A 16,830-nucleotide genomic window follows, 5' to 3' on the forward strand; every position below is an offset into this window, starting at 1 on the left:
ACTTACTGCTCTTCTAGTGGACCCAGGGTTGGTTCCTATCTGTCCTTAACTAGAGTTCCAGGGCATGCGACACACTTTTCTGGCCTTCACGTGTACCAGGCATGCACCTGGGTATACTTAACATACATACAGACAAAACACACATAAAATTTTTTAAATCTTTTAAAAAGTCTGGTAAGTGCCAAACCAAATGAGCAAGTGGCCATCTGGCCTAAGCCATGCTGACAGTGCAGGCTGTTTAGGCTACACATGGAAAACACCCTCATTCTACTAGCCAAGATCCTCATCAATTCCACCACCACAGGCCAGCTTATTCATCAGAATAGAAAACTTCTGTGGCTCACGCAGCTTGTCAAAGAAACCCCTTGATCTGAAGAGCACACATCCTAAACAAATCAGCAAATTAAGGGGAAAACTGATATCCTTCCAGGCAAATCTAAGAGACTTCCTTCTGATCCAAGAGGTGGAAAATTCATATATGTGAGAGCTTTGGCTTTCAGTTTTCCATGACCTATGATAGCCCAAGAAATCATTTTCTACCCATTCAAAAATAAAGTTTAAAAAGAGCTCTACAGCAACTGGAAAAACATATTAAGATGAGACAGATTTGAAAGTCTTAAATTTATTCCAGTGACATTTGAACCATTTTCCAGACCAAACTGAAACCTTCCACCAACGCGTCCTCCATAGGACAAGCTTCAGAACAATGTCGTAAAACAAAGATCCAGTAACACATCCAGGAGTTAAAATGTGCAGAATACTGATATTTAACCCACAATACATTGGAATCTTTCTGCCACCTCTATAACCTTGTCCGTACTGGCTTTGCCACCTTATGTCCTGTCAGAATGTCTACTTGACTCTCACTACTGTTAGCACATTAATCCTCTACTGACACCATTTCAAGATTCAAAATTGAACGCATTTGTTAAGATGCGTTATCTTCTTTAAAATACATTTTTAGTGTGTATGTGTTTTTGCATGTGCACTTATCTGTGTAGCTGCATGTGTCCGTCTGTGTACACGGAGGCCAGAGGATGCCTTCTGGTGTCTTTCCTGCTCAGACACTGTTCACCTTGTTTTCTGAAACAGGATCCCTCACTGGTATGAGCCTCTCCAGTGAGGGCTGGGCTATTTGGCCAGTGAACCCCAGGAATCCACCTTTGTAGCTCTGGGACTGTAAGAATGTACCAGTTTATCAACTGACCTATCCAGTCATCCCCTAAATACCTATTTAGTACAGACTCTAATATACGCTACTATTTTCTTAAACATATTTGAGAGAGTAAATAGAAATTATATTAAAAAGTATTTACAAGCAGTTAAAAAATGACTATCCCTTTTTATCTTTTCTTTTTTGAGAAAGGGTTTCCTTGTAGTCTCAGCTGGTCTGGAACTTGCTCTGTTAACCAGGCTGGCCTCTATTTCACATAGAAACCCACCTGCTTCTGCCTCCCAAGTGTTGAGATTAAAGGCATGCTATTCTCTCTTGACATCCAGTTTCCACCTTTTCCCTATGAACGTTCACTACATTACTTCGAAGTAAAAGCAAACAACTACAGAGCTAGGGTTCTGGCCTGAAGGACTCTCAGGAGAGAATTTCTGACTCTCCATGTTCCACCATTCCTAGAGTCTCTGGGAAGAATGAATGACTCATTTCTCCCTCTTCAAACGAAAATGGAGTTACTACCCTGCTTTGAAAGGTAGAATGATTAGGTTCACATCTCAAATAACATTGCAAATCTAAAGGAATGGAATTATGTAACATTTAGTTAATAACTGGAATTTACAAAAACTATGAGTTTTCAGAACCATGTACTATAGAGTTTATAGTCAATTTTATAATAATTTTTAAATGGACATATTTTTATTAGTAAGCATTTATCATTTTAAGTCAGATAATAGTATGGCATATACACAAACAGGTACACATAGTCAGCAAAAAATTAAATGAAAATTGTAGCTGCAAAAGAACTAAAGGCTCCTTATTTTCATTTTTGTATTGTCTTTAATTTAGAATACCCACAGTGCCTAAGTATTGGTGGGGAGACTTAATTAGGGACAATTCTGATTAAGAATAAAAGAATAAAATGAGTGGGTAAAAATTTAATTTGAAACCACTGTCCAACTTCTGGTCCCCCCTGCAGGTTTAGTCCTTTATTACTTTTTTTTTTCTTTTTTTTTCTTTTTTTTTTTTGATCTGCTCATAGGAACGAGAAATCCCACAACAGAGAAGCTAATAAAGCAAACAAGAAAGGATGTCCGGCCTTCATCCCTCTCAAGCATTTTTTCTTGTCTACAGAGAAGAATCTAAACTTTTTTAAGTTTTTAAATTTAAGAGTAACATTCTTTTGTAACCATTTCAAAGTTGGAAGAGTAATGAAGAATCCTCTTCTAAGGCACGCCAAACACAAAAGGGTAAGGGGGTGAAAACCACATCAGACTTGGGCCACTCAGGGAAGTGCCAAGCAGGAGCTCACAAACATATGTATTAGCATCCTGAAAAAGCCAAGCTTAGTGGCCCAAGATCACAGCACTGGTCCTTCCTTGGGAAAAGCCCACAGCAAACAGAAGCCATTAGTAACACATGAATAAGGTCAGCTTCTTTCCTGACTTCCGGCCACCACAGTCCAGCCTGACTGGGAAGATCCCTTGCTCTTCCTCTAATCCCCTTCTCTGTGCAATAATCAGACCTTGTATTCTTTTCATTTCCCCTAGCTTTTTTTTTTTTGAGACATAGTCTTACTGTGTAGCCCAAGCTAGCCTTGATCCACCTGCATCAGTCTCCTGAATGCTGGAATTACAGACATGGACTATCATGCCTAGCCTAACAATTATTAATCCTGCACTCTTACTGTGAGAATTCTGCCCTTCCCCAAATTGTGAGTACCTGGTGCCTCAGCACTGTAATCACTTCCATTAATCTAAATCTCACTGTTAAAGATCAGCTCTGCAACTAAGTGCCCTGATCTTCAAACAGCAGGAGGCCAGGTCACATGGTCATGCCTCCTTAAAAACATCCCATTCTCTCAGGAGCCTCCTGGGAGGAAACTGTCAATTTCCTCATTATACATGGCCATAGCGTCCTTTTAACTTGTCCAACTCACATTTCAGCAAGTGACAAAACCCAGTATTCAAACCCAATCAAACTGACTCCAGAATCTGTGCTCTTAACTATAAATATATCCCAACTTATAAATAAGCCTCTCATCTGTTAGCACACATAGGAACTTAAAGGTTTTAAAGAAGTGTTTCCCTATCTGTACTACCTCCTTCATATCTACACAGACATATCACAATATGGAATTTCCTCATACTTCTTGGCTACTCATTTCCAGTCCTCAGATCCATCCCAGTGACTCACTGCTACTGCTTGAAAAGTCAGATTTCCCAGTTAAGGAGAAAAAAAAAACAATCCTAAGAACAAAAGACAAAAGCGAAGGATAAAGCTCCCTGAGGCAGGGAGAGAGAAGAGGTTCAGGAGTTAACAGCACTTGCTGATCTTGCAAAGGACTCAGGTTGGTTCACTGAACCCATACGGCAGCTCACAATCATCTCTAACTCCAGTTCTAGAAAACCTGATGCCCTCTTCTGGCCTCCGTGGGCACTAGGCAAGGCACGCACACGGTCTACATACATACATGCAGGCAAAAGATTTATATATTGTTTTTAAAAACTGGTGAACATGGTACATCAAAAAAACAAAAAACAAAAACAAGCAAATAAGGCCCCTTGAGGGCCTAAACCTGGAATATGGCAAAAAATCCTGAGTCAGAAAACATGGGTTCTCCCCAGCTGTGGTGGTACTCATCTAAAATCCCAGCTCTCAGAGACAGAGCTGAGCCAAAGAATTGCTGTAATTTCAAAGTCAGTCTGAGCTACACAGGGGGACCCTGCCTTGGAAACAGGAACATGGGTTCTCCTGCCCCAGCTGCATCCCAGCTACATACATCTGGCTGAGGCAGATACCTCATTGATTCACTGTTTTACTTGTTTGGAAAGAGTTCAATAAAATGTTCTTCCTTTTCCTCTCACCCCTGCTTGCTTCCCCCGCCCCCGACTCTGGAAAATAGTGCTTGGGAAAGTCCCAATCACCATGAAGAACAACTGTCCTGGATACAGTGCTTCAGGAGCTGTAGCTTCAGGCCTGGACCAACTGCGGGGCTTACCTGGGCATAGGTCCCACTACAGACCACTGCATTCCACTTGGTAACATTGACACAATTTGGATGGCGGATCAGGTAGTTGTCCATCCTTCCCACGTAGGCATCCTTGTATCCTGTCACCGAGCCATCCACATCGTGGAAAATGGAGTTCTTATCACCATCCAGCTCACAATCCTCAAACCAGGGGCCAGGCTTTCCAAAGAAGACATTCAGAGATACCTGACAGCAGTGAAAACAGCGACATCCCAAAATGAGGTTCCACTCAGTCAACATTTCCTACACAGCCCAGCTGCACGACCTCACAACTGTCTTGTTAAAGTAGGAGTCAGTGTTCCCTGCCAAGCATGGTGCCCAGTGGATCCAAGTTCCGCACAAGGACACGCTTGAGGAAAAAACATGTCTAAAGCCTCATGAAGCTCAGTTATGAAGTATTAAGCAGCTTTTTTTTTCATTTAAAAACTATTACCTGTTCTGACAAAACCAAGGTAAGAGAAACTAGAACCCATCATACACACTTTAAAAAAATTATAAACTACACATGTAAAGATTCCTGTATGCAAATTAAACATGAATTAAATAAAAAAGCTACTAGAAGCATACAATTAATCATTTTACTTCATTCCAAATGATTAGTTAATTATTCACAGGACTTTCATTCAGTAAAAAATAAGCACAGTTCAAAACTGATACATTATGTCAATGCTGGGTTAGTATGCCAAGGTTCTACAGAACCCACTAGGATCTGCTGAAAAATGTGTGTGATTGTCTCTATTCTGAACACAGAACACCTCCAGTTCAATTAATTTTCATGTCAGTTAAGAGACACTATAAAGCCTTACAAAAGGCTGGGGATATAGCTCAATTGGTAGAATCCTTGCTTAGCATTTGCAAGGCCCTGGGTTCAATTCTTACCTTGCACAGTAGAAAAATAAAAAATTTCAGAAACACAATAAAGCCTTTACTAAGCACATAATATCCAGTTACAAAGCAGGCTGCAGGTGACCGTTTACAGTCTTTAGCTGCTTCTCATTAGGAGAAAATTACTAACATTTTCAAAGTGCACAAAACCACTTCTCAGATGCTTTTATGCACTCATCTACCAGGGAGGCTTGTGTCTCAACAAAACATCTAAATGGATAAGAATCTCAATGGAAAACATGGTGCTAGGAGCCAAGAGGCTCTGGGTTCTTAACACTGTCATTTTCTTCTTCCTTATGACTAAATATGAGACGAGTTCTTCTCTTCAGGTAGAAAAAAGTGTAAAGTGTTCCCATAACATCCTCACTATAGACAGGCTAGATGGGTCCCTGATGTAACTAGTATGAATTCTCTTATGCTATGGACTTTGAAAAAATCTATCTCATGTCCTATTTTTCAACTGTACAACTCCAAGTTTGTGTATAGATTTAAAGGGAGAACTACAAGTTACATTCCAGTCTGGGCTGTCTGTGGGTCAGAGAGTTGAAAGGCCAGAGCTCAGTTTCTCTCATGCCATTGGTGAACGAACAAGATGCAGAAGGCCTGAAGTTCTCATCAATTGTCCTGTGGATTATGGGTAATGGTAAAAGTGCTAAGAAAATTATTTCCAAAGGCTACAGCAACATGAACACAAATTCTGAGTCTTTACAATCTTCATAAAACAGCTTCTATCAGAACAGTTTGTATCACACAACCCCTATCTGCCTCCTCATCCCAACTCCTTACCCCTAGTTCCCTAGGAACTGTAGAAAGTAAAACACCAGGCAGGATCCAAATCTCTCAGTGGAGATAGGTCTACTTTCCTGGCTTATTGTACTGAATGTCCCCAAATCATATACCATCTTCCATCTATGAAGCTGGACAAGCCCTTCGTATGGTCACTATAAGCCATTTTCCTGTTGAAGATATCACCTAATGCCGAAAGCACCCCAAGTTTCAGACTTCTGGCTCTCACCCTGAACTCAACAGGATGGGTTGCATGGGTTTAGGAGCTCCTACTGTAGACTTTCCTCATCATGCAGACCAAGTGCAAAGCATTTGTTTGTGTTTTGCCTTTGGGAATGTGCTAACCCTCCTCCTCCCAACGGAGTCACTGTGTAGGAGCCAAGAGAACATACTAACCTGGGGACCAAACTTCACAAGGGAGATGTTATTCCTAGGTGTTATCTGCCAGGAATTCTTCATCAGGAAGCCAATTGCACTGCTGTACCTGTCTGGAGTTGGCACATATTTTTTGAAAGTACTCTTTGTGAGATGAATAGGCCCATCATAAATCTGAAAGCCTCTAATTGGGAATGTCCTGTTAAAATAAAAGATTTTGTTTAATGAATATGAAACTGTCTCTTTTGCAGCACTTAATTGTTTTACGAATACTGCTAAGGAACCTGTAATGCTGAACAGATTTCTAGAATACAGTGGTAAGGAAGACACAATCCCTAATGAAGTGAAATATACAGTATTTTAGAAAGACCCCAAAAAGGTGATTTCTGATAATCAGTACTATGGAGACAACATGATACAGCAATGCATTTGGCTGGGTGTGGGCAGAACAGTGGTCTCTCTAAAATGGCTTGGACTTCCTTCCATCAACTCAGTAAAGATGCCTTATTTAAGCTGGAAATGTAGCCCAGTGGTAGTATGCTTGTCTTGTATGTCCAAGGTCTTAGATTCAATACCCAGCACTGAAGAGAGAAAAAAAGGAGGAGGAAGAGGCTTTATTTGGTCACTCAAGTTACTTGAGTTTTTGAATTCTAGAATCTATACCAAAAAGGGGGAAAAAAAAAAAAAAAAAGGCAAATCTAAGCAGATAGACCCTCCTCTCTAGTCTCTGAACAGTAAAAAGGCAAAACATATGAAAGCAGGCCAGAGATATAGCTCAGTAGTACAGGACTTGCCTAGCATATAACTGAGTTATATCCCATGTGCTACAAAAATTCAATTAAGATAAAAGCATAAATCCTCAAGGCCTGCTCCGTCAGATGGGCTAGCTAGATTTAAATTTTCACTGTATTCATTTTCTTACTCATCATAAATTATTAACCAGAAATTAATATATAATACCTGATGTTTTAAGTTCATTACAATAAAATGGTTTTATGTATTTTTTTTTAAATCTGCACTATTCTGAATGCCTTAGGTTTCTTTGCATTATAAAGTCTTTATTAATGCTACCACAGAGGATTTCTACAATTAGTTTGCAACTTGGCCATGCTTTACAACAAAAACATTCACACTAACAAGCAAGAAAAGTCCATTGCCTGGTTAAGACACTACAGGTCACACAGAGATTCTAACCACACAAGTCAAAATGACTCACTCTTGTAGAAGAGACTAAATACAGTGAAATAAATCTAGAATCCATAAATCTAAGAGGACTTTTTTTCAGACAATCTTCCATAGTTAAATCACAATAAGCACTTTGAAATCAAAACTGGAGGTCAGTATAAAATAAAAACAGAAACTAGTTGCTCACCACCACACTGCAGCCCATACCACAGCCAACAGCTGTGTTTTTGTTAAATGCAGTTAGAGGGAAGTAGAGCATAACCATGAAGCACACTAACCATGGGTTCATAACCATGAACCCAAACTAAGTGGGTTTGAATCCCACCTCCACTACTTAGCCAGCTGTCGTTTATTGAAGAGGAGGATGACAGTAGCTATCTGGCTGTGTTTGAGGGATTAAATGGAGGTCTGCTATTTAGAACAGGCCCTGACAAGCATTTTAAAAATGTTAGCTACTAAAGATTCTTGAAGTAGGACTGAGGGGTATAGTTCACAGAGCATTTTCCTCATATACATGAGGCCTTGGGTTTGATCCCCAGCGCACTACCAGATCCAAGGAATCTTACACAGAGTGGCACAGACTAATGCTGGCTACGTACAGGGACACGCACCAGTGTAGAGAGGCCAGCATTGGAACCAGGAAAGCTGAGTCCGTTTGCTCTACTCCTGTCTTGTCCCAGCCCCACATCCAGAAAGGGCACTCCCATAAGGAGCTGACTCTTGATGGGCCATGGCTTCAGCTCAGAAGTGAGAGCTCGAGTTTATGACTGAGATTTTATTGTACTTGTTTTTCCCATAAGTAAAATGAAGGCAGCTCCAAAGTGAGTCTCAGAATTGAGTCCTGGGTTAAGGAGCTCATAGTTCCCTAAGAGCTTTGAAGAATCTATTGCTAACTACTGCTTTACCAACTCTGTGACTATGACAGAAAACCTGCCCAGTTCTGCCCCCACCCTTCACCATCTCAAACCCATTAATTACACAGCCTCGGTCGGTCGGCCAGGTTTTAAGTTGGCTTTGGCACCCATCAACTCTCATTTTCTAGGACTCTTTTCATAGGTAATTTCCTTTTTCCAGTGGCTATTTCTGAAAACCAGCATCACAAATTAAGGGAAAACTGACCTAATGTCATAGTTTATGGTTTGGCAACTTTCTAAGCCTCAAGAAAGAAAAAAAAAAGTTACAAGAAAAAAAATCCACTTACATAAGGTCTTATGTAAGAAATAAGAAACAAGAGCAACTTCTTTTTTAAAACTGGTAATAAAAATCTATGACATGGAAAAATTCTGTGAGAAAAATACACAATAATAATAATAATAGTACTAGTAATAAGAATAGTCAAAGTAACAAGAATAGTCACAAGAATAGTCAGTAGTAACAGAATAGTCACAAGAATAGTCAATAGTAACAAGAATAGTCAAAGAGCAGTCTGTCCAGGCTTATTACATAAAAAAGTTCTGTTTCCAGTTTAGTATTCCAGTACCAAAGCCCTGCTCACCTGTTCCTAGGTAACGTCCGAGGCTTCTGGTCTACCCCGCCAGTGCCCATGTACTTGTTTTGGCCACCCTGAAAGCCGTAATTCCTGCTCTCCCCAACAAAGAGAGACTCCGCCACCTCCTGGCTCGAACCTTCATCACTTGGGAAGCTCCCATCACTGGTAAAAGAGGACAATCCTTAAACACATTCTCTAGGAAATTTAAACTGTTCCCCCAAAAGAAGGCAAGCTACACCTTTAAAAGATTAAAAAAAAAAAAAAAAGAAAAAGAAACAAAATAAAGCTAATACCTTTTTCTAATATACATTATAAATCCTCAGAAATTGCTTTCACATTGAAAATACCTTTCTTTTATAAATTAGGGAATGGCTTGACAATTATATATAAACATACAGAATTTAATTTCTTAGCAGGAGCTGATTAGTCTCAAGCAACAATATTGCAAATGGGAAAGAATTTGCCCAGAATACAGCAATTAAATGATAAGTATGTGTAGCATGGCTAGTAGAATAATCATAATCCAGAGAAAATGTGTGTAATGCAAAAGGCTGGCAATGAGGTTCAGCAGCAGAATGTTTGGCAAGCAGGTACACGCAGAGGGCCCTGGTTCAATCCCCAGCCCTGTGGAAAAACACACAAAAAACCCATGCATGCACATATGTATAGGCATATAAATATACATATATATGTATATATATGAAGAATTAGTTCTTAAAAATTATTTCTATGTTAAAGCAGCTATGTTAAGACAGCAAGGGTTTCCCATCTGCACCCTGCCTATCTTCCTCTTTCATACTCTATTTTAAAAGAATTTTAGTCTACAGTTCAAGAATTTTCTTCTAAACAGTTTATGATTACCCTACCCTCCCTCCTGTGGAATTCCAGCTAAATTGACCTACTACTTTGGCATAAATTCAACTGTCAATAAAAAATGGCCCTCTAGTGGTATCAAGAAGACAGTGTTTATTTTAAAATTCCAATAAAATATCAACATCCCTAAGTTAACTCTCTACTTCTACCCCAAAACATACAAACAAAAACACTAAGGGTAATTTTACCTTATAGCTTTAAAATAGTCAGATAAATGTTTTTAAGCCATTACAAACCTGGCAAAGGTCAATCCTTTTCCATTATCTGCAAATCTGTAACAAAAATGAGAGAACATTGCTGGCATCCCATCACAGAGGAAGTAGTTCAGTGCCTGGCCACAAGCCCAGGAGGTCACAGTACTCATTCTTCAACCACACAAAAGCTCAACTTAGAGTCACCAAACACCAATTTCAAAATGAGGGTGCCAGGTTCAAATCCTGGTCCTGTCGGTTATGAGCTGATACTCAGCCTTTTATCTCAGCTTTTTCATCTATGTGTGGAAAAAATAATACGACCTTTCTCATAGGATTCTTGAGAGAATTAAACAGACCAAATCATTTGAAGCATTTCAATAGTGCCGAGCATACTCCATGCAATATATAAAAGGATTAGCTAAAATTTCTATTTTTATCATTATTTTTTAGAAAAATTATATCATGGTATTTGCTTCAAAACCCTTCAATATGAGACCTAAGCATTTCTACAGAATCAAAACAATATTAAATTAGGGTGAAAAAGTGCAAGATGACAATGAAGAGCCAAGAAGCTAATGCTTAATGAAAGAAAATACAATTTTTTTCCAAGACTGCTGAACACTGAAAAATATGCACCAAGTCTCTCCTAAAATTACACGAGTGGAAAAAAACAAGAGAAATGCTTCCTGTCTCAAGTAAGAGCTAAGTCAACAGACTTTCAAGGTGGAATTGTACAGCTTTTGTTTTGAGTGGCATGGCAGGATCTGAAATTTTTAAAGGGTTTCCAAAAAGAAGAACAAAAAAATCCAAGTAGTTTCAAAATCTTTATTTAGCGCCCTGACATAAACGGTGTTTGTTACATAAGGCTAAATTCCCAGTTTCTGGTCTATCTCATGGAAAAGCTTTCAAGTCACTAGACAAGTTCAGCTCCTACAAAAGCACCAGGATAATATGATTCCAAATATTTGCAGTCCTCAGAGCCTGTCCTGTCCATTAATACTAATAAAATGATTCCAGGAATTATCACTGCACTTAATCTACTCAGTTTTAAAAAAATCCAACTGGCTATAATTAGAGGCTGCACATGCCTCTAATCTCAGCACTTGGGAGGTGGAGGCAAGAGGTTCAGGAGTTCAAGGTCAGTCTCTGCTACACAGTGGGATCCCATAGCCTAGGATATATGAAATCCTGTGGCGGGGGTGGGGAGGGAGAGAGAGAAGGAGGGAAGGAAGGAGGGGGAGAGAGAGAGAGAGAGACAGATAGGTATCCTCAGAAATAATGGAGAGTGTCAAGAGATAATAGCTCTGAAGAGAATACCCACGCTGAATTCTGAACGATAATATCTCCTCCTCTGACCCAGGCTCCATTATCATTGTTTTTAAAAGCAATGAGCCTATCAATGACAGCAGCAACACGTGGCTTTTCAGGGTCTGCATCCTGATGAGGCCGAAACCTGTGGGGTTAATAAAAAAAACAGGGCTGTGTTAGAAAGTAAGCAAAAGGAAGATAATCTGGCTATTTATAGTAACAAGGTGAAGGGTCAAGAAGCAGGATTTAAATTTGGCCAAAATAAAATTTTAAAATGTTAAGATTCAACTTAATTATTCATAGTTCAAATACTCAAAGAGAAAACATTTTATTTGCACATGAGTTTCCAAAAACATGTCTTCACATATTCTTAAATTTTTTAATTTATATATAGAAGGATGCTACAGAATGTTATAAACATTTGCACACAAAGATGCCTATGTGCAGACCGGGAGTGCCAGTTATCTTCACAAATTCCTGAGTCACATGTCACTAATCTAAACTCACTGCAAAAATTAGTCATATATTCCAACATAAATGTATATGTGACTTATGTTACTGAGTTGTGTGCTTGTGAGACAAAACTAGGTCCAACAGATAGATTGAAAATACATCAACTAAGACTAACTGAATTATTCATTACAAAGACTGAATTTCTCATTTTTTTTCTCTTTGTTCAGAAACATTTACAAGGACCTCAATGAAATAGCAAAAAACCTGATGTCAAAAGCTGTCCATATAACAACTCAATCCTGGAAGTCTATCATCTCATGAAGACAGAGGAAGAATAAAAAAGAAAAATTTAAAAGAAAGCAGCTTTCCAAAAATCAATTCATTGCACTGAGTTTTTCAATCACACAGGAAGCATCCTTTGCACAATGCGGTTACCATAACTGCTGGCCCAAGTAGGTGCTCAGAAAACAGCAATGGGAAGGCTTTCTGGAGAGAACACCAAGTTCAGATGCCTCAAGTATGGGTGAGCTCCACACTGTATACCAAGCAAGTCACTGGAGAAGAAGCAAGGGCAGAGAGAAGGGAGGCAGCCAAGTACAAGGTGCATGTGTGGCTCTTTACTCAAAAAGCAACAGGGAGTCAACGGAAGCAGGGAATCAAAGGGATGTGGTCAGATTTCCCTTTTCTCTCTTGTTTCCAGCATTCCAAGATGTTATCTGGGGAGTGGACTGCAGAACCATATGGGGCTCTGTATGTATTTTAGGCAGATGCTAGTGGTGCCGATGGGAAGGAGGCAGCAGGGATAAAGTGTTGTATCCATCCTTCCACACATATCCGGGGGCCTTACCCTAGCTCTGACCTAAGTTGTAAAAGCCTCACACTAAGCCAACAACTACTTTTCTGGTATTGCACTTACTGCTCAAGAACTTTGCAGTGATTCTATAATATCATGCAGACAGAACTCTTGACGAAAGCTATGTAATGTTCTAAAAATGAAGGAGGGGTACCAAAAGCAACATCTGATTCTCCGCTGCAGTAACCTCATCTTTTCTGACCTTCTTCTACTCATGTAACCCAATCACTGACAGTTGCAGCAAAGCGGTGCCCCCAATTCCACCTTCTTCTTCACTGGTATATAGAAATTTCAGATAATTATCTTAGTTTTTCATCATTAACATTGTGATGGTTAATCCTTTTTTAAAAATTATTTTATTTTATTTATTTTATTTATTTTATTTTATTTTATTTTATTTTGAGACAGGGTCTCCCTGTAGCCCCAGCTGACCTGGAACTCACTAAGTAGACCAGGCTGGCCTTGAATTCAGAGTTCCACCTGTCTCTGCCTCCTGAGTGCTGGAACTAAGGGGGCGTGCCACCATGCCTGGCTTGATGGTGAATCCTTTTTAAGTTTCATTTTACTTTCATTTGTGTGTGTGTGTGTGTGTGTGTGTGTGTGTGCGTGCGCGCATGCGCACGCACACGCAACAGAGGCCAGAAGAGGGAGTTGGATCTCCTGCAGCTGGTGTTACTGGTGGCTGTGAGCTACCTGATGTGGGTGCTGGGATCTAAACTCTAGTCCTCTGAAAGAGCAACAAGTGCTGTTATCTGCTGAGCCATCTCTGCAGCCCCTTGATGGTTAATACTGATTTCTACTTGATGGGATTTAGAATTACTATGGAAACAAACATCTAGGCAATCTGTAAGGAAGTTTCTATAGTAAGTGAAGTGGGATTACACACCGTAAATATCAGTGGCAGCATTTCATGGGCTGAGATTCTGGACTGAAATAAAAGGAGAACACTAGCTGACCACCAGCTTTCTTCTGTTTTCTGACTGTGGATGCAGTATTACCAGCTGCCTCTTACTCCTGCCACCATGGCCCCCAGCACGATGGCCTGACTGAATCCCTTCTTAAAGTGTGAGTCAAAATAAACGCTTCCTCCCTTAAGTTACTTCTTCTCAAATACTTAGTCACAGCAACAATAAAACTAATACAATCATCCCACTCCTCTGCTTTAATGTACTAGTTGATTATAATGCTTTATTGTTTTCAGTTTTTGGATGAAATTCCCCATTTCAAACTAAGATTTCCCATCTTTGCATGAAGTTGGGGGAGGGGAGACAGGGAAGTAGGGCTGGACCTGGGAGTTAGGGGAGCCATGAGGGGTTAAAATGATGAAAGCACATCGTATGAAATTCTCAAAGAATCAATAAAAATATTTCTAAAAAGATTTCCTATCTTTACATCCTGCAGTGTCACATCTTGAAGTCAAAGGGAAAGACAACCTCTTCTCTGATGAACAGACTGAGTATCTGTTGGATCCCCTGAGCCCTGTGTTTAATTCGATTTGTTACTCATTTGTGTTTTATCATTTTTACTCATGTCCAGATCCCATAAACACACATAGGCATAGCCTACACATTATTTTATATGAAATTAAACAGGTACGTAGCTGCCAAGTGTCTTGTCATTTTTCTTCTCTAATTAGTTCCTTCTAGTAACTCCTTCCTAATAAAGTCCAATTCCTAACCAATATGTATGTATTTATGATTTGCTAGGACGAACCAGAGGAAAAATTACCATTTTCATAATATGTACATATCTATCTGGTAAAGAACTTCTTAGGTCATAATGGATAGTGTTTTATTACCAAGTTTAGTTACAATGTATACTCCTCCATTCATGTGTGTACCTATATGTGCACACATGTACAAACATATATAATGTTTGTGTGTATGCATGCGTGTCACGCATGCATATGGAGGCCAGGTGTCTTCCTCCTCATGCACTCTTCACACTATTATTTGAGACAGTCTCTCGCTGAACTTGGGAGCTTAGTGATTCTGCTGGACTGTTTAGCAATCCCCAGGGATCCTCCTCTCTCTGCCTCCCCAGTGCTGGGACTGCAAGCATACACCACCATGCCTGGCTTGTGTGGGTGCTGGAGATTGAACTAAAGTCCTCATGCCTGCAAAGCACCGAGTTAACCAAGTCATCTCCCCAGTCCCATATAAATTATTTTTAAGGCAGGAAAAAGAGGCAATTGTGTTGTGTTCAACAATTTTTCTGGCAACACAAACTCAGCAAAGGTAGTGTTTTCTAATTCTACCAAATATAAAAATCTTATAAAAGGAAGGGTTTGGTGGCTCATGTCTACAACCCCAACACTTGGGAGCCAGAGGCAGGTAGATGCATTTGAGTTCTAAACCAGCCAGGGCGCCATAGTGAAACTGTCCAAACAAAGGAAAGAAAACAGGAGGGGCAGCCTCCATATCAATTTCTTTATTTTGCTACTTTGGCCAATATTTTTGGTTCATAATTTAACTCTTATTTATATGCTCCTTTTACTTAAGTTTTTCTACTCTTTTCCTAATTCTTATAGCTCACCTAACAAGGTGTACAATACTTTGCGTTTTATTTACATTATGCTCACAGTTTGGAGGCTTCAAATGCTATCTCATCATTGCTCTAAAAGGATTTGTGCTTAATTTGGCCTTTCAGGAATGCTGTTGAGAAATTTATAAACCATGCTCTCCCCAGCTTTCTCCTAACCTCATGCCTTCATAACAAACGGCAAGAATTCTGCCTCCCACATTAAGTCAGATTCATCAACCTCCAGTGTGGTTGCTACCTTATTCTCTTATAACAACTGACCTGGCATTCTTTCAAATGTCTAACAAAAGCCTATTCAGTCTACCACCCATTCAACTTCATATGCTAGTCAATAAACTTGAAGTACCGAAAAATAGTACCAGGTTTCTACTGAGTATGACTTTAAGTTGCCATATTTTCCAGAACATTTTATTTCCATCTGAGACATTTTGTTTACTTTGGCCGATGTGGAGCATGTCAGAGATCCCACTGCAATGCTGATCCACTTCCCAACCACACGTTGTGGTTACATGACAGAGTAGCACATGGGAAGTAAACCTGAGACTACTGAACCACAGCCAGCTTAATCATCAAATCTGGGGTCTTTCCCTTGAAATAAATTCAATGTAATGTTCCATTTTGATCACTAAGCATAAATTCTATATGCTTTGGTATGGGGGGGATTAACTTGTTTTTTTCATGAGTTGGACTCTTTCCCAAATCCAAAACCTTTGTCAACATCTCTCTCTCTTCTTTCTTTACCTTTCTGCAACTCACTATAACACGAAAAAGGAGAAAAGCATCAACTTCCTTGGCATCTCAGCAAGATAAATGCCCAGGCTCTGGACCTGGGACAACAGGGGGATTTTCCAAAACTTTTATACAAGCTTTGAAAACGCCATTCTACGTGTGTTACCAGAGGAAAGAACGCCATTTGCTTTAAGTTCTGGCCTGGAAAGATAGGTCTGAGTGTGAGTTTAATCACCAGCTCTACCTCGCACTGTTATCCAAGCAGAGGTATTCCCTTGGGTCGGCAGCACTGGAGTTGGTTGTTTTGACACCTTTGTCAATAAATAAGCCAGCCTGAAATACACAACAATGGACTGAAATGAATATGGATCCCAGGGTGCATCTCCATTCAGAAAGCCCCAAATGGTTTCCGTTTGTCATTTGCCCAGAAATGGCGTAGTGGAGTAAGCACAAAGCCAAGGTGCTGTGAGAACAGTCACTTCCTCAGTATTTTTAGCTTACTCGTTTGGTCATTCAACAAATACTTATTTAGTTTGCACTTGATGCTGTCTACATTAATTAACAAGTAAAATATAGCCCTTGCTGTTGCTGATATAAAAACGATCAGGGAGAGATGCAATTAAACACACAACCATGGTCCCATAGAAGAATAAGATACACATGAAGGAAAGTTGCATCCATGAAATCGCCAGAATATGGTAGTCTAATGAGATCTGGATAATGACAAAAATGGCTGACATGCCAAGGTGGATGGGGGAAAGTCATGGGGTCCCACCTCAGGATGAAGAGCCCTAGGACTGCCTTTGGCAATCAATGGATGCTGAGGGAGGTAGAGTCGGTATTCTGCAGGGACTAGCTCCCTGAGAGTTTATCTAATCCCAAGTGGGCAGGTCTAAACACAGGTAATGGACTCAGTATATTATACATATATATGTGTACATGCATATTCATAAAAGTATG

At 39.8% G+C, this 16,830-nt stretch overlaps 1 protein-coding gene across 2 annotated transcripts in view; it reads right to left on the bottom strand.

Moving 5' to 3' along the window:
• Cemip2 (cell migration inducing hyaluronidase 2) overlaps positions 1-16,830 on the bottom strand; it is an 80,784-nt gene that overhangs the window by 18,571 nt on the left and 45,383 nt on the right. For both annotated transcript variants that reach the window (XM_029568141.1, XM_008842780.3), the window contains exons 12-17: positions 16,115-16,203; positions 11,308-11,439; positions 10,029-10,064; positions 8,926-9,081; positions 6,267-6,444; positions 4,170-4,385 (exon numbers count right to left, since the gene is read on the bottom strand). In XM_029568141.1, coding sequence (XP_029424001.1) covers positions 4,170-4,385; positions 6,267-6,444; positions 8,926-9,081; positions 10,029-10,064; positions 11,308-11,439; positions 16,115-16,203 — 807 coding nt within the window. The remainder of the gene's footprint in view (positions 1-4,169; positions 4,386-6,266; positions 6,445-8,925; positions 9,082-10,028; positions 10,065-11,307; positions 11,440-16,114; positions 16,204-16,830) is intronic.

The sequence above is a fragment of the Nannospalax galili genome, unplaced genomic scaffold (genome assembly GCF_000622305.1).
Source record: "Nannospalax galili isolate Female #2095 unplaced genomic scaffold, S.galili_v1.0 scaffold761, whole genome shotgun sequence".
In the NCBI taxonomy this organism is placed as follows: Eukaryota; Metazoa; Chordata; class Mammalia; order Rodentia; family Spalacidae; genus Nannospalax; species Nannospalax galili.